General features: G+C 44.3%; 2 protein-coding genes across 3 annotated transcripts; both read left to right on the forward strand.

Annotated features, from left to right (window-relative positions):
* Positions 1 to 947: 947 nt before the first annotated feature.
* On the forward strand, positions 948 to 2,014 carry LOC102795916 (uncharacterized). The gene has a single exon (XM_006783499.3). The coding sequence runs from the start codon at positions 1,130 to 1,132 to the stop codon at positions 2,012 to 2,014; it is 885 nt and encodes a 294-aa protein (XP_006783562.2). The 5' UTR covers positions 948 to 1,129.
* A 1,155-nt stretch (positions 2,015 to 3,169) lies between these two features.
* slc22a15 (solute carrier family 22 member 15) lies at positions 3,170 to 21,639 on the forward strand. Of its 2 annotated transcripts, XM_087849954.1 has the most exons (13): positions 3,170 to 3,311; positions 4,426 to 4,572; positions 4,662 to 4,794; positions 5,906 to 6,070; positions 6,169 to 6,298; positions 6,979 to 7,039; positions 7,616 to 7,782; positions 12,801 to 12,941; positions 14,224 to 14,309; positions 15,013 to 15,121; positions 16,520 to 16,592; positions 19,345 to 19,503; positions 19,648 to 21,639. In XM_087849954.1, the coding sequence occupies exons 1-13, from the start codon at positions 3,210 to 3,212 to the stop codon at positions 19,690 to 19,692; spliced, it is 1,518 nt and encodes a 505-aa protein (XP_087706080.1). In that variant the 5' UTR covers positions 3,170 to 3,209; the 3' UTR covers positions 19,693 to 21,639. The 2 variants fall into 2 exon arrangements, 1 of the variants encoding a protein (XP_087706080.1); XR_015719906.1 differs by lacking the exon at positions 19,648 to 21,639 and having other exon boundaries at positions 16,520 to 16,720; positions 19,345 to 19,465.
* The last annotated feature ends 27 nt before the right edge of the window (positions 21,640 to 21,666 follow it).

Here is a 21,666-nt window from a genome sequence, read left to right on the forward strand (position 1 = left end):
GTCAGACACCTCCCCGTGGAGCCCCGTGTGTGTGTGTGTGTGTGTGTGTGTGTGTGTGTGTGTGGTTCTCGGGGTTGCTGTCAAATTGTCGCTTTTATTCTTTAAGACTGATTTAGTTCTTAATACAGACGTTATGTGGCTACAGACACGTATTTTACAATAAGTGCGCGCGGACAATAAGACCGAGGCCTACTTTAGAGTTACTTTCACTTTCTAAGGAAACTCGATTCCGTGCTTTTCAAAATAAAGCGCCGTGTTGCGTCGCTGTTCTGGTTCATTGCACATATAAAACATGAATTGTCATGTTAATAATATAAATACGATATCAGCGAGGATTGTTTTGACTGCAGCAATAAAGCAGTAAAAGCTCAAACAGCGCCTCTGATAAACTCTTCTTTCTTTTTACATGTTCCTGAGGATTTTCTTGATTATGACGTTATTAAATTGGTACCTGATGTTACGCTCACACTAACAGCAGTGTCATATAGCTGTAAATATAAGCTGTTTGCCTCTTTCTTATTCTTTCATCTTCGCATTCAGGTTGATTTCTTCTCCTCGTGGTGCTGAGGCGTTATTTTGAGTGTTGTATTCACCTGTGTTGATCACTTTCACCTGTGAGCCTTTAAGGATTAGGAAGGGAAACCATAACTCCCATGGACAACAGTTGGATCCAACGTTATACAACCGATGCGAGTTTTTGTTACTGACTTTCACCTCACAGATCTCCGAATTAACTTTGACACTTCTGACAAAGAAAAGAAAAAAATGTTATTAATTTATTAAGAAATATTACAAAATTAACAGATGTTTAATTTAACACCGAAACTGGTTAGAATATATGGCTTTAAACCAATGACTGTAGAAATAGGTTGAAATGCATCAGGAGTATTTTATTGTGCTTTTATTATGAAGGTGACCGGCAGTTTCCGCCCCTCAGTAGGGAGCGACGCTGCAGGTTTTCGACATTTTGCTCAGCAGGAAGAGAAGGGCGGAGGTCTGTTTCGTTATCAGCGACTCAAACCGCCTCATGTTCTTCAGTTTTTACTGACCTGCCTGAAAAGATTTCGACGAGTGAGTTTTTATTGATGTGATCATCGATACTCTGTCACTCCTGTATTGATCAGTGGACATGGGTCGGTCTGTGGTTCTCGGAGCGCTGCTGCTGCTGCTGGTGGCTAACGTTAGCTTCACTCAGGCCCAGACTGTGGAGAAGTACATCAGGGTTGGCGGCACACTTCAGCTCAGCCCTCAGCCGGTCTCTGGACAGATCTACAGCGTCGTGTGGAAATACGGCAGGAACCTGCTGGCTGAGTGGGTGAAAGGCCAGATTCCTCTGACATATTACAGCAAGTTTAATGGCCGGACCACTCTGAACACTGAGACGGGAGTGTTGCAGACCAGCAACATGACTGCGGAGGACAATGGACTGTATTCAGTGGAGATCAACAACCAGGTCCAGAGTCGGGTTCATAAGATTATGGCGATCGAGGATGTGCCCCAGCCTGAGGTGGCACCGAAGCCGCTGGTATGTAGCCCAGCCTCAAAGAGTTGTAAACTGGAGTGTGTGGGAGACGTTAGCAAAGCCGGGCCTGTGGAGTACTTCTGGAAGAAGGATGAAGGAGAGTGGCCAACGTCTAAAGAGAACACCGCGGAGATCAACAATGATGCGGAAACACAGCGTGTGAAAACTTTCTCCTGTAGAATAAAGAATCAGTTTAGTGAGAAAGAGAGCAAAGCCTTAGGAAATCCTTTCTACCGGGTGGAAACGACCGAGGAGACATCTTCACTTCATCCGGGGCTGATTGGGGTGATTGTTTTTTTCGGAATCCTATTTTTATTTGTAGGTCTACCTTTACTCCTCTACTTTATTTCGAAACCATTCAAGAACAAGGTTGATCCTTATTTGCCCTGCAAGAAATCAACAAACGCAGCAAACGCAACAACAACTCAGCCTAATGCGAGTGAGAAGGGAGAGACGGTTGCACTGAAGGCTGAACCGGACACTACACAGTGATGCTGTGGCCATATTATTCATAAAATAGGAATGAAATGAGAAATGTTAGATTTCCACAGCTGCCTGCATCTGGAGAGAGAAGGAAAATAATCCTGCAGTGTACAAACTGTCAGTTTATGAAGAAGTAATGTGTCTTCATACTGAAGTAATACCATCACAGCTGGGAAGTACAGTTACAAGATATGTGTGTATAAAAGTGTTCTTAAGGTGGATCCGTCCTGCTCATGTTTATTCTCTGAATCTTTTATGGTGGCTTTGCATGATTCACAGGTCAATAATAATCCTTTATGTACTAACAGCCCTTCACTTCATCCTCTGCCTGAAACAAGCAGACTAGCTCGTGTCCACATCCACCTTTTTACACGTATGATAAAAGTAGAATAGATCCACTCTGAAATATAAGATTATGACAATGCCAGAACAGTAAAAATGTGATGTTTGAGTTCAGTGCTGTTGTTGTGAGGCAATCATTTATTCATGAACGTGTGCATCGCTGTGTTAAAGCCTCTGAATGATAACTTACTGAGATGTCATGTTTTCTCTCTTTGTAAATGTGTGCTGTTGTTAGCTTTGTTTTTAGCATATTGTAGTAGCTTCATCCTTGAGGACAAACATGTGCAGAACTGTTTCAGAAAGTGGAAAAGGACGTTTGTGATGTGCACGTGCAGCGGTCACATGTTATGGAGACAAAGTGAGAAAAAGGTGCCTTTAATGCCCCGTCACAGCCGTGGGGGCTGAAGGGCACACTGGACTCACACTGTGTTGGATCACGCGTGTTTAAATCCACTCTGGAGCCCTGCTTCTCTGCACCTGAGAGGATGGAGGACGTTTTATGAAGCGCATCTCACAATCATGAACTCCTGTAATGCCTTATGAGTGAGACATGGCTCTACACTCTGTGCTGTCCTTTTTACTTTTTTTAAAGTTTGTTTTTAAAGCACTGCACGGGCGAATTTTCTTGTTTCTTCCGACTCTGTCATATCAGCTTCTTTACACATTGGCAGTTTGATTATTTATTAGAAACTGTGGTGCCTTTCAAAATAAACCTGGCAGTGCTACACAGACTCATGGTGTGTTATTTTACCTCCTAAAATCCGAGCGCGATAAAATGGACGCCCGGCTCAAGCGAAGCCGGAAGTGCGCGGTGGAATATTAGCTTGCGCAGATCCTTCCTCTCAGGAACGCGCACAGCTGCATGCTTGTCTCACCTGTGATGGATTTAGAAGAAGCTTTGAAGCTCGTCGGAGAGTTTGGGCCCTACCAGAAACGAGCGGTGGCTGTCCTCGTCCTGACTCAGGTGAGCGGATGTGAAAATTAGCGTTTAGTTCGCGGGAAATGGCAGCAAGTGTGCGCGCGGTAACGTAGTAGCAGTTAGCTTGAGTAGCGCATACGTGGCTTTCAGGGATTTAACTGTGGACCCTCAACAAAACGACACATTTATGACTTAATTTAACACATTTTTATTACGGTTTCATTACTATAACACTACAACATCGAGCTGTAACTACAAGCTCACATTTTAGCGATGTACGAGTGCAGAAGGGCTGCTTTTCCAGGCAGTGAAGTGCTCTCCAGATTGCCTGCAAGAAACTACTAAAATAATGTTTCCTTGTCTCATGTCAAGTTGCACTTTACTCCTAGTCATATTTTGATTTTCTTTAGATATCTATTCCAGCCACCCTTTAATTCGGCCAAGTATTTAAACTTGTAATAATCGTGGCTAGCCTTTTTATTGCCGCTGTGATTCGGCTACGCTAACAGGCACCTGTTATTTGTTTTACACGATTATTCAACCAAAATAGCGCAGACACTGCTCAAACAAAAGCCGACTCTTTTCTAAGCACCCAAAGTATCCCAGTATAGAAAAAATATATCCACACTTTGATATATAGTTACGTAAAAATCATTTAACGACGGACTAGATTTTTTTTAAGTGGAGTTTGGTTTAAGCGTTAATCTAACCCTCCATCTAGCTAGCTAGATGTACTTCAGTTTACTCAGGTTTGAAGAAAAACTCAGTTTCCATTATTTTGACAGGATTTATTTGAGCACCGACGCTGTTAATGATTTGCACTGATTAAGCTGACATACCTGGTATGATGCTTGTATAGGATATATGTCCATATATTGTTTACATTGATAGTTTGTTTATTGTGCTTCACAGATTTTTCAGTTAGCCATGTCACATTCCTTTTAAAAGCCATCCCTGTGTTCATAAGTGTGTGTTACAACTGGGAGGGCCTGTTATTGTCACCTGTGTAAGCAGGGACATTACCCCTGTGTGACTCAGGTGTCTAAGTCAGGTTTCGGTCCTTGTATGTGTGAACAGTTTTAACCCCACATTAACAAAGCCTCTAATTTTAATAAAAAGTCTGCCTGCAATGACCCCAGACTGTGTCTGTTTGTTTCAGGTGTACATGGCCTGTCAGTCCATGCTCATCGTTCTGGTTGGTTTTACACCGGAGTACCGCACCGAGCATCAGCATCAGCAGCAGGACGGCGTCCCTGTAAGCCAGCACGTCACCTTTACAGAGAACGTCGACTCCATCGTGACTGAGGTGAGAGCGGCAGACTCCTGCAGGATGCTCATCCGGCTAACCTGAGAGCCCACAGGTGAAACCTGCCTCCTGTCTCTGTGTTTCCTCAGTGGTTCCTCATCAAGCAGCAGGCCTACAAGGTCAGCCTCGCCGGGTCGCTCTTCTTCGCCGGGCTCCTAATCGGGAACGTTGTCTTTGGGCCTCTATCGGATAAGATTGGCCGGAGACCCGTTTACCTGACAGGTGAGGTTGAGGCTGATGTTTTTGCATTTTTCATGAATACGTCTGTGATGTTAGTGAGCGTTAATGTTTTGCTGTTTATAGGTTTGCTGTATTTGTCTCTAAAGCTTGAAACTCTTTGTTTGCCGCTCTTGTTTTTCCTCTCGTAGCCCGGAGGCCACAGTTTTATGACTGATAATAAAATGAGATCTAGAGAAGGTTATCAGTCTACACAGGCGTGCTTCTTTTCTCGCATGGCTGCAAACCAACAGGAAGCTCACAGGACGTTGAACTTTATTTATAGAGCTCCAGTTTACAGCGACAGTTGTTTCCAGCTGTGTTGTGTTGTTAGTGGCTGCAGTGAGAGACGGTTTGTTGGATTTCTCTGTTTTCACCTTAAAGCACTTTGAGCCAACAGCTGTTGTGTTGCTTTGTAAATTAAATTGAATTGGAAAGATCAGAGAGCTGCAGCTGTCACAAGTTTTTGTAACTAATTTGTCTCAAATGTATCGAATCTTTAGGTTTGCATGGTTAGGGGCGTGGCCTCTTTGACTGACAGGTAGCTGTAGCTGCTAGAGTCCCTGAACTGGACACAAAAATGTTTTGAACGAGCTCACATGTTACTGAGCACGACTGAGATAAAGGAAGAAACAGGAAGTCAGTCGTGTTATAAACTGGCACATTTTGAAGAGAGTTTGACTTATTTTCTTGTTTTTTTTTTTTTTTCAGTGATTCTCCAGAAATCTGTCAGAAATTGAAATGTAATCTTTGATGGCACATCTGTTAACGACTAATCGACCACAGCTTCATCTGAAAATCACCAGATCATTAGTCTTTGATCTTTATTTGCATGAATTTGGCTGCAGACTCCGTCCTCGGTGCCACAACATAAATCATTAAACCTTTGTCTCCTGCTCGTTGTGTGTCTGCCTCCGTCTGATTGTGTCAGTGCTGCTGTTCATACGCTTCTGTTTTTAAAAATAAGATATAGAAGCGTTAAATCTGAGTTTTTGCCTCGAGTCAGACGAGTTCTTCTGTGTCTTCGGAGGCTTGTTGGACATGTCTGCACATGACCACATATATTAAAATCCTTTAAATTCCTCCTCATCTCTCGTGTGTTTCTCCTCCTCCACAGGCCTGTTCTTTGAGGTCGTCTTCGGCTACGTGACCGCCTTTGCGCCCAGCTATGAGGTCTTCGCTGCCTCTCGTTTCCTGGTGGGGCTGATGAACGGCGGCATCGGACTCGTTTGCTTCGTCCTCACGCAGGAGTACGTGGGCAAGTCCTACTGGGCCATGACGGGTAGGAAACCACCAGCACGGTCACATTATTTACTTGGCAGGGCTTTATTCTAGGTGTTAAAGATTAATAATCTCTATTCCTCGTCTTCCTTCTTTCAGGGACGCTGACCAGCATGACGTTTGCCGTCGGCATCGCCCTGTTCGGCGCTCTGGGCTACTTAATCCAGCCGTGGAGGAGCTTGGCGACGGCGGCCAACTCGTCCGGCGTGCTCTTCTTCCTGCTGTCTGTGTGAGTACACACCCCAGAGAGACGCATCTCCCCACACAGCCACGAAAAACCAGTAAAGTAAACTGTTGGATGCTTGGAAGCATTTCCCATCAGGGCGACGTCCTAAACACACAGAGCTCGTGTTCTCCTCTAAACCAGGAAGGTTAACAGACACGCTCAGCTTTATACTGTTAATCTGTAAACACCACAGAGAGAACAGCATCCAGGCTCTGCACACAAAGGCTGTGAAGCTTCCTGCAGCTCTGATCGTGGAGACTGATGGTCCAAACGGGTTCAGGCGCTGTCAGGGCGCCTCCCTTTGGAGGTTTTCCAGCTGCAGCCAATGGGAGGAGACCCTGGGTTAGACTGGGAGAGATTACATGCAGCTTGCTTGGCCTGAGATGAGCTCCGGACCCTCCTGCAGGAGCTGGAAGTGTGATTTAGGATGAATGTAAGGAATGTGGATGGGAGGCTGCGTGTTATAAATACACTGGGAATCGTGCACAAAGAGTGGATCTTGTGTTATTATGTTCGAGTTTTTCCTCATCACCATGTAAATGTGTTTACATTAATGACTCTGTGTGAAATAAATGCTTTGGCTGCTTCTGATTGTGACATTCAAATGTTTCTGCACTCGCTGTGTCTGTAAAACGAAGCAAACACACCCAGTGACGTCTTCCTCTCTTCCTCTGTGGTTGCAGCACTCTTCCAGAGTCCCCTCGTTGGCTGTACTCCCAGGGCCAGGCGGAGCGAGCTGAGGAGGTAAACGCGATGAAGCATTCCTGAGCCGCTCTGCGGGAATCTCCCGGGATTTAGAAAAATGCACCTCTGCATGTTTGTGTGAATCACTGATATTTAAAACTGAGAACAGACCCTCCTTTACTCTTTGCATCAGGTGCTTTTACATGTTTCAGTGAGCTGAGAAACAGCTTTTAGCCTCAGTAAGCTCTCCAAAGGTTGGAGTCTGAAGCGCACGTTATCAGATGTTTTCTCCTCCTACACTCAGGAGGTTTGGGCGAGGACGCTGATATCGTCTGACCTCAGTGGGGAAAAACCAGCAGGAAGCAAAGGGAGTGAGAATGAGGGGTTTGACAAAGGCCTGCACAGTGTAACTTTAAGTGTGAAAGCATTTAATGCAGATAAACCTGCAAAGCTGCATTTGACAGAACTGCAGACTCCAGGTTCGAATCCTGACACTTTCCCTGTAAAGGCTGCAGAGAAGTGCGAGCTAAAGTAAAGTCAGATCAATCGACTCGTCGGGTCTGCGCGTCCCGTTTCCTTTGCTCACTTTCAGCAACACCGAGCATCACGTGGCTGATCCTGTGTTCTGCTTTGTAGGTCCTGCGTTTTATGGCGAGCAGGAACGGCAACGCCGTGAAGCACCTGATGCTGCAGCGCGTCGGCGTCTCTAAAGCCGGTAACCACAAAAGCCGAGGCGCCGGCGTCCTGCAGCTGATCATCCACCCGGTGCTCCGCCTGCGCACGATGGTGCTCATGTATGTGTGGTGAGTATGAGGAGAGATGTTGGAGGGTTTAACCCTCGACTGGCTTTAGAGGAACTGCAGGTCGGAGCACTTTTAATACCGCGCAGGTTTCTCCTGCTTTCATGTCCTATTTAATTACTAAGTATAATTAATTTTAGAGTTTAGACGTGTTTTTATAAGTTGAGAGTCAGGAGCGAAGCGCACATGTTGGCTCTTTTGTTTCTATGTAACTTCTGGGATTTAAACCCTGCACTTCCTGTTTTCTAAACCGTTTGTGACGGCCGTCCTGAAATGAACTTTTGTAGTTCTGCTGTGAATTTGGTCGTTTTAACGTCGCAGGACTGAGTTTAAAAGTAAACTGAACAGAAACTGTTTCTGCTCCACATCAGCTGATCAGAGTTAGTTCAGTTAACTGCGAGTTTATTTCTCCTGAGTTAAGCACCACCCTGGGATCTGACCCGGACGTGGTTTAATTCAATTCAGTGTTATTTATAAAGCGCCAAATCACAACAACAGTCGCCTCAAGGTGCTTTACATTGTACAGTAGACCCTACAATAATACATACAGAGAAAAACCCAACAATCATATGACCCCCTATGAGCAGCACTTTGGCGACAGTGGGAAGGAAAAACTCCCTTTTAACAGGAAGAAACCTCCAGCAGAACCAGGCTCAGGGAGGGGCGGGGCCATCTGCTGTGATTGGTTGGGGTGAGAGAAGGAAGACAGGATAAAGACATGCTGTGGAAGAGAGACAGAGGTTAATAACAAGTGTTTACTGACCCGTCATGGAGGCTGTGACACTTTGGGGCGGATCTGGTTCTGGGTGGAGCCTCTGAGAGGTTTCAGGTCATTTTCAGACTCAGACTGTGGCTGTTAAACGTTTGACATGATTTAATGAGTGAAATGTAATCAGATTACAATCAGACCATCTGAGGGATACGTTTTAAGTAAGAACTAAGTTTAAAGTCATTTCAGCCTCATCTTCACTCAAATGTTCCCATGAAAGATCCAGCAGTGCCACATTTTTCCATCAGTGTGACTGATTAGCAATTATTGATCAGTGATGGGTTTATAATAACGAATCTGCCGCGTGCTCGTACATTTGGAATAATGTCCACACCCACACAGCTGTGACGGCGCCTCCTTTAAATCTTAAAGCATTTCTTCTTGGCGTTCGGCTCCAGCGTGTCATCGTTTATTCTCTGCTTTGACTTTTAAACATTTTTATTTCTCGTTGTTTTATTGTTGCTCTATAAATACATCTGACCTCGTCCTCATCTCAGGGTCACACTCAGCGTTTCCTGCTTGATGACATCCTGCAGGTGTCAGAGATTATGACTCATGCACAGGGTTGCTGGTTTAAATCCTGCTGCTATGAACAAACAGTGAGTGGGTGATAGTTGATAAGTTGAGTAAATGCATCGTTTCTTATTCTGTTAGTTTGTGTGCGAGCTCTGGTGTCGGTCTGTATTTCAGGCTCAGTAACGTCAGTGTCGCTGTGACCGACGCTCATATTTTTATCACGTCTATCATCATCATGCTGCTGATACTGAAAGTGAAACAGCAGTGACTGAATATTCTGTTTCAAATACACGACTTCTCTCGTGCTCTCTGCTGTCAGCACAGGCCGGGAAGTCTTCAGGGCTTTCTGTCCTCCTGTTATCTCCTGAGGAGCTGATGTGATTGGGTTGATCTTTGTTAATGTCATCCAAACCCAGAGTGCTTTCTCCTGGATGATCTGCTGCTCCACAGAGGAGGTTGTTCACTTGTGATCTTTTGTCCAAGTTTAGGAGGTTTTCTTCCTCGTATCACCAACACCTACTTTCATCTGCAGAAGCTTCATCGTCAGCCTGTGTAATCCATTCAGAGTTATTCCATCTGCTTTAGAGATGAACTCAGATGTCAGGGCATTAAAGCTGGTATGGACCCTGTTTACAGGTCACCGTCCTAAAGATCAGCTGATCAGCATGTTTTATCACACTGACAGTAGCAGGTTCATTGACACATTTAGTCAGATTTCATGAAATTGTCTCCTGAGGTGCAGCTCGGTCTGTTTTTAGGATTATTCTTATGTGTCATTTTAAATGCACGTCAGAAAGAAACGGGAGAAATATTTAAAACTAATCTGGATCCCAGAGATTCGTCTGGATGCAGCGACTGCGTTCCTGCTGGGTGACCCGAACTAGGGGTGGGCGATATAAACGATATAAATTTGGCCAACGATAGAGAGACTATATCGCGATAGCGCATGTTGATGATGTCATCAAGCTGCGCCTGTTTTGGTCGAAAGCATCGCAGCGGCTAAAACCATTATCATCTGCAAATTATGGCGGGCGACAGTCACAGCAAAGAGATGAAGCACTTTTGAAATATGGAGAAAGACAAAAACTGCACTTCCTCCACTTCTGTAACATTGATTCATTAATGTTGAATCCTCTCGCAGCTGCTCTATTCCCATGTTGTTGCAGTATATTAATAACTAACCTCGTATTGTGGATGAATAATCTCAGTTGTTCTCCTGACTGAAGTTTGGCCCGTGTATAGCATCCTGCTATGCGATTGTATTTGTCCCTGACCACCAGAATCCCTCACGTATCTGTTCGTATGTTGTATACTCATTGTTTGTTAAATAAAGTTTAAAAAAAAAAAGAAAAAAAAAAAGAATCCCTCACGTTAACTTTTATCGAGTGGAAAAAAGTTGGCGTTCATCCTCCAGCTTCACTGTGCTAATGTTATGCTAACATAGCTGTGTCGCTAGCAATCACGTAGCACAACATTATATACCAGGTAGTCCAACTTCAGTAACCCTGCAAACGTCACTGCTGTTTAGTTTTCTGTCTTCATTTATGTTGGAAGTGATAACAGAGCTGTACGTTTGAATTAGTTTCAAAAATCTCTCAGTCAGAACATGCTATGAAATGTTTAGGTGGAAGCTAGCGAGCTAACTTCCTGCTAACTTCTAACTCCGTTAAATTTAATAAATTCTGTTTTCATGGATGTTAAACTTAATTGTTACACCTGGTAAAGCAGCAACGCTGATGATTTAATTAAAGATGAAAGAATTTAGACCGTTTTTAACTGTGTGTTCATTTGATTTGGGACCTTTTAGAGATTTCTGCCCAAATCGGTTCGAGGCCAGTAAGCACAACCAGAATTCATACATAAGGCACACTCTCGATTTTTGAGAAAATTAAAGGATTTTAAGTCTTATAGTGGGGAAAATACGTTATACAGAAGAAAAGAATATATCGTGATATATATCGTTACTGCACATGCTTCAAATTATATCGCAATATGAATTTTAGGCCATATGGCCCAGCCCTAACCCGAACAAACCTAATGTGGGGCAAAGGGAATGTTTGTTAGGGACATATCAGAGGTTAAAGGTCGTCTCATGTGTGTTGGCTGGATCTAGTTTGGATGGTTATGGTGTTATGGTGAAACTCCAGCCCAGGGTGAGTCCTGTATGTGGCCATGGTTGCAGGGTGCGAGCTAAGGCGGAGGCCGTTAGATGTTTCCTGTGCAAATGCCTAGAAAGGAACTGGTGTGATTTTTAGGCTTAGCAGATTGTTACAGCTTTTTGTCTGTTGTGGTTTTTTAGCTAATCTTTAGAGAAAACATCTCTGTGGTAGAGTCCCGGCTGTCGGGCTGCTTTCACCTCTTGTGAAGGAATAAAGAGCACGAAGAAGAAGAAGCTGCTTGTGTTGGAGGCAGAGAGAAACTTTGTGGGTTTAAGCATCCACACGTAGGCTGTGTCACACTGGAAATTCTAACAACAAGAACAGGAAGTCTGTGTTTCCCGGCACTTCTGGAAATTCCACAGAGTGTGAGCGCTTTGATAGGAGCACCTCTTCAAGGCCAAAACACAAAGAGCGCAGTCATGCCATCATAGGTTATCTCATGGGAGTAGAGGCATGTAGGTCAGGTAGTCCACACCTCCAAACATCCAGCTCGCTCCTCTTTTTGCTTTAGCTTTGCTCCTCTTCCTCACTTCTCTTCGGTTCATCTCCTTTGACTGATTGATGCACACAGACTCGGTCGGGCGGTGCAGGGCGACGCTACATGATGATTGTGCCCTCATGTGTCAGTCTCTGCACGCTCCTGCATTTCCTCTTTTCTCCGCAGTAACAGTTGAACCTGTTGTTTCCGCTGCTGCTCGGCGTAACCTTTAAATAAACACGTTCATAACTGAGCCGCTGCAGTTTGGGGTTTGTTGCCATGTTTGGATCCGTGCGTCACACCTGCTGCCTTCGTCCCTGAGAAAAGGCTCTGACGCTGATCTTTGCTCAGCTTTTACACTTTCTGTATCGCTCACAGACTTCATCTCTTTTGCTTTTGTGCTCGGTTTGAGTTACAGCTTCAGTGCTGCAGCTCAGCTGACTGATGTTCCCACACTTCAGACCTTTTGCGTCTTCTGACGTGTTTATAGCAAACAGCAAAAGGTCGAAGCTGCTGAACGTACAGAGTTAGCACAACAAACAGGATTTCACCTTTCACCTGTGAACACATCTTTTAATGACTCGCACGCAGTCGACCTGCTGACGTTCTCCAGAAGATCCCAGTGATGTGAAAACATTTCTGAAGGATTATAAGGAATAAAGACAAAATAACCCTTAAATTAAAACAAGCAAAATCTGAATTTAACCATAAAATAACTAGAAATGATGCAGGACGGCGTCATTGAAATTGATACCAATGATCAGTTTTTTCTTCTAATACACTTAAACAACCACATGAAACATATGATCTGAAGGTCTTATACTGGAGGTTTTCCAGTATTTCCAAAAATATAAAATGCATCACAGAAAAAGAAGTTTAAAGAGAAGTAAGAAGAAGTAGCTAAATGAAGAAATCCTCAAATAAGCAGGCGTCTGCACAGTCAGCAGAACTGATGTTCGTGTTTCTTTGCTCTGTTAACGAGTCGTCTTCTGCAGTTTGAACAGTTTCAGGTTCATGAACTCGTTTGTTTCTTCTGTCTTTTTAAAATATTATCAACAAACATTTTGTGTGTGTGTGTGTGTGTGTGTGTGTGTGTCAGGTACGCCTGCAGTCTGGTGTACTACGGGCTGACTCTGGGGGCCGGCGAGACGTCTGGTAGCCGTTACGTTAATGTGGCGATGTACGGCCTCGTGGAGCTGCCGGCATACCCACTCTGCATTTACTTCATCAACAAACACTGGTGAGACACACACACACACACACACACACACACACACACACACACACACACACACTTGCTGTGTGATTTTAACTGTGACCTATGAAACATGTGACGAGGATGGTTCCCGCCACACTTTGGTGTAACTGTAGCTGTGAGCTGGCGTCCTCGCTCAGCTGTAATGTGAGCTGCTGCGTTTACTTGATGGATGTAGACAGCAGTAAGAAAATAATTGAAAATAGATCCTTCATCAAACAGGGTTCATTGATTTTATTTATTTAACCGAGAGAAGCACCGCTGCCTCTGCCCGACCCTCCTCCTCGCAGCCCCTCCTGGAGGTGGGTGATGGCTCATCCTGGTCCTACTTAATAATATAGAAATAAGCATGTTTTTACACCCTGGTACAAAAACTATTTTTAGCTTCTTTGGATAGTTCCCCGTCTCATCCATCTGTCCAGCATGTAGCTGAGTGCGGTTTTTTGTAACTTCCTGTGTGGTATTTGTGTGAAACTTTCAGACTGATTCACTGAGCCTGATTCTACTCAAGGTTTCTTCTTATTAAAAGGCAGTTTTTCCTTCCCACTTTTGCCAAGTGCTTGCTCAAAAGAGGCTGTCTAATTGAATTGAATTTTATTTAATGCCACTGTAACTTTAGATGCCGATAAAACGCTATCTGTAATTAAAATAAGACATTCAGAGGCTCGTGTAGGTGTACGCTTCCAGCTTCGGAGCTGATACTGATGCAGCACTTATTGTTGTTCAGTCTCACCATTAAAGCTTTATGACAAATGAGTGCAGCTCCTCCTGGTCCTGTGTGGTAGCATGAGAGGTCTTTTAGATCATGTTTAGCCTTTCACAGCGACCAGTTTGGCTTAGGAGACTTTATCAGGAGCTTCTAATGAAGCAGGTCTGGGATCAGCCAGGTTGCCAAACCCCTTGCAGCTCTCTAGGGTTCATACACCAGCGTGCCTGGTCAGAGAGTGAAGGTGGAGCTGTGGATTTACTGGCTGATCTACGATCCTCAGCCGTGGCTGTGAGCTGTGGGTAGTGACCGACAGAATAAGACTGAGGATGCAAGCATTAAATGAGCTTCCTCCACAGGGTGTCTGACTCAGGGATGAGCTCTGAGCAACTCGTCCAAAAACAGCCTGTTTGGATTTCAAATTGTTAGTCAAACTTTTTGAAGCTGCGCTCGAGCTTCTGTGGAACCTGTGTGAAAAACCTCACTTTGCTTCCTGTTTTCTGTCGGTCTTCCTGCTGCTTACTCACTAACTCCTGCATGAATGTCTGTCTCGTCCTGCAGGGCTGGGCGGAGGAAAAGCATGGCAAGCTTCCTGTGCCTGGCTGGCTCCGCCTGCCTCTGCACCACCTTCATTCCTGAAAATGCAGGTGAGGCTCTGATATTCGACGGCACCGCAGAGGAATACGTGCAGCTGCAGGAAGTAGTCGTCTTCAGACTTGTTTGCACTGCTCACGTTGGGTAACACCTACCAAGGTGCAGCTCTGCCAGTGCATGTATGAAAGAGCCTTTGTCAGCCTGACAAGTCAGTGACGTCACTCTGAAGTAAAGAGGAAGTGAGATGAAACCTGCGTCTGCAACATATTTCAGTCCAGTGGAGAAAAAAAGGCTTGTTTAGGTGTTAAACACTTTGCATAAAATACTGATTTCCATATGCATGGGTGGAAGTTTGACAGTGTGTGATTGTTGTGTAAGCAGAACAGATAGTTATGGCTCACATAGTGACATGAAACAGGTTAAACCAGCACATCTTTGCACCTTTCTGCTGCCTGTTACACATGCTGTGTTTGGAATAGCGGGCGAATTGATGCACATTTCATCAGATAATAAACTGCTTGCGTTCTTAAACATGAAGCAGATTTTATTGTAATATTTAATAAATTGTCTTGTGTAAATAATAAACCACAGGTTGCATGAAAACAGTTTTGGTGCTGCAGATTTGTAGCCGTCAGTTTAAGGGTTCAGAGCTGCAGGTTAGTGACATCATTAAGCTCCTCGGGGAGGGAATGAGATGAGTTTTTACTGCGAGGTGAACAATCAGAACAAACTCTCAGTTTGAGTTTGTGTTGGCAGGAGCTTTGCTGAGTGTGACGTCGTTGGCGCTTGTGGGGAAACTGATGGTCAGCGCAGCGTTCAACATCGCCTACGTCTACACGTCCGAGCTCTACCCCACAGTCATCAGGTGAGCCGGGTGCACGTCTGCATATTTACTTAGTTTCTGTTGGTCACATTCATAAAAACGTTGTTAATGAGACCTGGTGGGCGTTCAGTCGGCGTCCGGGAACAAAATATTGAGCCTTTTCTGCATCGTCTTCTTTTTTTGTATGTTGGGTCAAAGCTAACTGTAGCATCAACACAAACGCAGAAACTTTTAGGAAACGTCTTCTCTTTTAATCTGAAACCGACGGGATTAAAGCTGCTGAGTAGGGCTGCCACGATTACGTCGACTATCAAAATCGTCGATGACTAATTTAATAGTCGACGCGTCGTTTGAAGCTTTGTAAGATCACAAAAGACGCAGGAATAAGTAGTAGGATTTAAGAGTGTAATAACGGACTGAAACAGAAGAGGGCAGCACTGCATGTACAAGGATGCCAGCTGCCGTTAAACCCCGAAGAAGAAGAAGCTGTGTCCCAGAATTCATAGCGCAGCCCAGCTCAGTTTCCAACAATGGCGGCAGCTAGTTAGTTTTAATATTACTCTTATTATTCTTTCTGGGTCACAAAATAAACGTTTAACATATTTTCAGGCGAGAATGTAGCTGTGTAAACCTCAAATATCTGCTCAGTTTATCAAGACACCACATATTTTCAAAAGCGCTCCGACGTTTTCGGAGACGTCTGTTAGCCACTAGCTCGATAGCTAGCCGGGGGCTAGGCTAACTAGAGCCGTGTGAACACCGGACTCCCGGCTAATCGTTTCCAAACCCACCGCCGTCTTTCGCTACTCAGGTTAAACATGATATATAAGTCACTTAGATAACTTAAAAATGTTATTGTTTGGCTTTTTATAGTATTTTATTTGTTCCTGAGTAAATTGGTTTGGCTGAGATTAAAGTTATAGTTTTTACACAGCTGAATAAACATCAAGCAGACAGCTGATTATCAGAAGTGTGAGATGCTCGAGAATTTACTCCGGTGTCCTGTTATATTTTAGATAGCAAGGAGCAGACGGCTGAGTTTATTAAATTTTAATGAAGTTTGCAGATTGTTTCATTAAAATTTAATAAACTATCCTCTTGTCTTTATTTTTAGTTAGCACATACCTTAAACACTTACAGCTGTAAGCTAATGATAGTTATATAAGAGTAGATGCTGCTGGTGCAATAAGCTGTACGTTTTACGTCCAATGGATGATGATCTGATTAGTCGACTATCAAAATAATCGTTTGTGGCAGCCCTACTGCTGAGATGCCTCCAGATTTTGTAAATGTCTCATTTCGATTGAAGCCAGATTAAAAGCGTCACACTGGCACAGACGGGACCTTCAATGAAATGATAATTTCTGTGTTTTCAAAGTCAGCGTGTCCTAAAGCTCTGCGCTCGGACTGATTTTAACGTGCACGGATTGTTTGTTTCAGGAATGCCGGGCTGGGAGTTTGTTCCATGTCCTGCAGAGTCGGAGGAATCCTGGCACCGTTTGTTCCTTCCATGGTAAGGCTGTGAGTGTGAGAGAGGTTAGGAGTAAATGCTCTGGAAAAAGCCTGAGCCAGCAACAGGAAGCGCTCGATCTGATCTTCAGAGCCACTCAGCAGCTCTCAGGAACCAGCAGACGTTTAAATGTGAGTTTAAAATGCAAAACAGTAAAATATGTGAGCGTGACCTGTGACTGTGGGAGGCTGGCGTTTTCACATGAAGCTGTGAGCCTGAAAAGGCAGCAACCAGCTCCCCGTGCAGTGGAAACAGTATCACTTCCTTTTTCAGCATTTCCTGTTTGGAGCTGTTGTTGGCATGGAGATCAGATCATTAAAAACATGTTTAATAATCAAAAAGGAGGGAAAGTGATGATGAAGAAGGGGATCTGGTAGCTTGTAAATGTTCTTTTAGGAGATTTTATTTTGAAATGTATTTTGTGCATCTTGGTATAAATATTTTAGCTGGTGTGTGCAGGGGCGAGAGGACGAGGCGCTGAGTCGCCCCGTTTGCTTCCTGCGGTTGCATTTATGCCTCATACATAATAAAAGTAACAGCGAGGCCTGTGGGGGTTTCCGGCTCAGGTTTCTTAAAGTGTGAATCTTTGCATTCGACAGCTCATCGGCTTCTTGCTAAAGTCTTGAGTTATTTATACTGGAGGGCGTGGTGAGCTGAGAGAACGGTTACTGTTAGCCTGTAAGTGTTAGCGTGATGTCAGCCTGTGGTCAAACATCCATGCTTCCTGTACTCTGAAACAAAGCGGGCGAATTTTAAAAAGTAATAGACGGTGAAACCTCAAGTGTGCCAACATCCCCTCCACCAGCCCCGTCGTCTCTGTGGGTGCAGCTCGTTTTTGTTAATAGGAAGGAAACTGTGTTTTTGCTTAAACTTCAGAGGGCGCGGCGCCGCAGAGGCATTCAGAGTTCATGGGCCTGCGCTGTTACGTGACAATAAGTGAAGCATTTCCAAAGTGAAACCATCGATACGCTGAGGGGGAAATCTGTTTGGAGATTTTAATGACTCACTGACTGCTGAAGTATCGCCCTGACTACACCCTGCTGGGTGCGAGACGTCAGAGGCCAAAAATGCTGGAAAACGCAGCTGTGATGTTGGAAAGTCTGCTGGACTTATTGTCCTGCTGTGTTAGGCTGTTTCTGCAAACTTATAAGGACATGGAGTTCATGCAGCACGTCTGAGTGACGAGGTCACACGACCTCATTCCAGGAAATCGTTTGCATTCACTGACCGATGCAGTTTTATTAATGACCTCACCGATTCACACATTCCTGATTAACGTGTTGCAGGTATTCCTGCCTGAAAGTTTATCTGTAACGATTTATCCGCCCTCGTGCACCGTCCTGCTGTCTTGTTTAACCACAGGTCTGATTTATAAACACACACTGTGCTTCGTGAACTTCGTACCTGCTGCGTTTCGCTTTCACACGAGTTAAATTTCTAACAGATCAAAGTGTGTAAACATATTAGTTTCACAGGGAAATAAAATCCTGTTAAACAGTCACATGTGACACATGAAAGTAGAAAATGACGGTTTCGGTTTCTTCTTTTAATGTGTCACACTGACCTTTGACCTCGTTTTGTCATGTACTCCAAACCTAAATAAACAGTGACCTCTAGTGGTGATACAGGGAAGCTCAATGAACACGCGTTTACAGAAATCTCAGCTAAAAAGCTCTTAATGTTATTCTTTTAAACATATGTAATCTCCTGCAACTTTCTGTCACAGCTGCATTTCCTGTTGCTGTGGCAGATAATTTACAGTATTTTCATCTTATTTATTATATGCATTTCAAAAACAATTAAAAAACAAAATACCGAAGCTGTGAAAGCAAAGTCGATCGTGTCTATTGAAGAGCTTTTCTTTCCATAAAAGCACGATTGATAAAACTGAGTGTTGATCGCGTCCTCGTGGCAGTAGATATTTATCAAACGGCACATCCAGGCTGTGGATCTGAACGGATGAAGGTCGGCTTTTTACCCACAAAGCTTCTCAGTAGTTGATGTGAAGGCAACACTCACAGATGCAGGGAAACCTGAGCTCAGGAGGAGCAAACGATACGAGACAGATTACATTAGGAAATGTTGGCACGAGGGGAAACACGAGCGACTCTCATTGTTGTGGAAAAGGCCGGCGTGTTTTTAAAAATCTCCCATCGTTTTTCGTGCTCACGAGTCGCACCTGTGGGGAGATTTCTGCAGAAAGTAGAGATCTGTGTCAGTCTTATCCAGAGATTTGCTGAAGATGGCTCAACAAAGTAGAAACAAATATTTAGTTTCACAGTTGGATATGATTTCATTTTCTCAGTAATCGTGTGGGACGTCCGATTCCTTGGAGTGTTTTTGTAGGAACTGGAGACACGAATCACATCTTAGTTATTGCGTTCTTACCTGCACTTGTACTTTGTCCCCAATAAACATCACACAACTCCAAATGAGTCTGAGTGCAGACTTGATCTGTGCTGGCACAGCCAACATTATGACAGCAGGAATCTCTCCACAGGTCGAGGACCAGTCCTCCTCTGTTAGCTCTGATGCTGCTTTGCTTCTTTTTCAACCTCTTTATTCAAAAAACACACTTTTTTTATTTTATCCCAGCAGGACATAATTAAGGATCTTTTCAAACAATTTTCTCTTGATTTATGTTTTGCTCTCACTCTTGGACCCTCTGATCAGTGTGTAAATATTCAGACACTGTAAACACGGGCTGAAGGGTTCAGACAGTAAAAGGTCCTGGTTGTGTGTCTGTGTGTCGCAGCGGGCCCTCCATACCTCCATGCCCTTCACCGTGTTCTGTCTGAGCGGCCTGTCGGCGGGCTGTTTGGGCCTCCTGCTGCCGGAGACTCTGAACAGACCAGCAGCAGAGACGCTGGAGGAGCTGGGCAGCCCGGGGCTCGGCCGCGTGCTGGAGAGCAAGGTGAGGCGCCGCCGGGTGTTCGTGTTTCTGTTTCTACAGCCACAGCCGACCAACACGACGACGATCAAGTCACATAAAACCAGACGGTTCAGTCTGACAGATTGTGTTTTCTCGCTCATCGCCTTGTTTCCTCTCTGTCTGCAGCCGCTGTTGTACGAAGATGAAAGCTGTGCATCGACCCACAAATGAAGCCGGCGGCCTCGTCTTCATCACTCAGAACCGCAAACTGTCCCGTTAGTTAACGGTTTCTGAGCCGTCGTTCGCTGCAGGAAGCGAAGACGTCGTCAGCTGACCTCGTAGGAAGACGCAGCGTCGCGGCCGATTCCTGAACGCTGCGGTGGCGAATTTAGAGACCGAGGGCTGAGAGTCATGATCCGCTTTACATTCCAGATCCTGACAAGAGGGACCAAGAAGCTTTGACAGCTCCTGAAGCCCGACAGCCTTTCCTCCAGTGACGCTTTTAGACTTCTGCTGCTTCAGGAGGAAAAGTGTTAAAGACTCTCCACACCAGAGGAACCAGCTTACAGTCACTACAGTTTACACAATCAGATTATTTATGTCGGCTCTGATTTTCTTCCAGGAACTATTATCATTATGTTTACTCTGACGTCAGGAAAAAGATCTAAAAGAAAGTCATGAAAAGTTTCTCTGTGGTCAGAAACGTCCACATGTTTCACGCTCAGACGATCCATCAGCTTCTCTTACCTCGATTTATTCAAACACAAATAAAAACCAGGCTGGTTTAATTTAACTAAATAATCAAACTCACTTTTATTTAGAGGTTTACAGAAACATTTTAATGGATTAAACAATGAAACTAAGTGTAAATATATGAACGGAGCAGCTGGAGCTCAGCTTTCTGTGTTTCTACCACGACTCAGCCGAGCAGCGACTTTCAAAGGGTCATTTAGAAAGTTTGAACAGCTCATGAGAAGCCTTGTTGGATCACCTCGCCTCTTTCCCGACGTGATGAGAGCAGAAACCAAACTAAAGCTCACATCTTTCCCATTGGCTGCCCCTCATAAACAGAGCCTTTAACCCCCCGACCCTTTAAAACAGCAGCTTTCAACATGTTTTCACTGGTTTTGGGTTTGATGGTGGACGATCTTCAGGAAGCTCAGTTTACTATGAATGGATTATATTCCCATCACTTTAATTTGCATTAATCATAATAGTTTTTATTATTAAGCCATTAAAACACTGATGTTGGCGTCTGAGTGCAGAGCTTGTTCCCAAACAGCAGCTGATGGTGATCATGTGATCGTCTGTGGGCTTAGAGTGTTTTCATGTGTTGATCTGGGAAAAGTCACCAGGTGTTTTTAACGTCAAGGACAGATGTTTTCCTTGTTTTCATTACTTAGTAATTTATCTGCTGATTTTTTACTTTTAAAGCGTCCGTGAGAGTCTGAAAAAACATCTCTCAGATGTGACGATGACGATGGTGAACCTAGAAAACCAGAAGCAAGAAAAGTTGATGTCCTAAGAATCTGTTTCGTTTCCAGGTTTTAGATGATATGAACTGTTAAACGAGTGAAAAGGCAAAGCTGTAGATTCGGTGTGAGGGACAATAAATTAAGGACAGGTTGCACACTGCAGCTCTGCAGCCTGGAGATAGGGCAGGAGCTGAAACCGGTCCTCAGATGTTTCCTCTGAAGTTCAGGACTGTGAGGCCAGTTTGATGCAGTCGTTTTACAGTCTGCTTCGTTTCCTCTGTAACATGAGAGACGCTGCCATTGGAGGAAAACTTGCAGCGACATGATCTATAAACATATTTAAAAAAGGGAAGAAGCTCTGTGTTCTGCAAAGTTTCTTAAAGTAAGCGATTACTTCCTGTTTTACTGATGTTGGTGTGTGTAACAAACGTCTGTATTCGTGCTGAAAGAGGCCGTCGGGGTCCTCGCCTTCAGCTGATGGTAATTAAATGTAAATGTAAAGTGTTCCAGCATTCCTCCTCCTCCTGCCGTGCCTTCGACTGCAGCCTTTAACTGTGAAAAAGCACTTTGGAAAGTGTTAAACATCATCTGACTGCAGATGTTTGATTCTCTGCTGTAAGCACCGTGTGCACTCTGTACATAGACGGTAAATGATGCTCATGAACTGTTCTCTCTGACAGTAAACAGACGGTAAACACTTAAACTTCCTCGTCTCGTTTTTTCACCGTGA

Source organism: Neolamprologus brichardi, chromosome 13, assembly GCF_056152115.1.
Source record: "Neolamprologus brichardi isolate AB-2024 chromosome 13, ASM5615211v1, whole genome shotgun sequence".
Classification (NCBI taxonomy): domain Eukaryota; kingdom Metazoa; phylum Chordata; class Actinopteri; order Cichliformes; family Cichlidae; genus Neolamprologus; species Neolamprologus brichardi.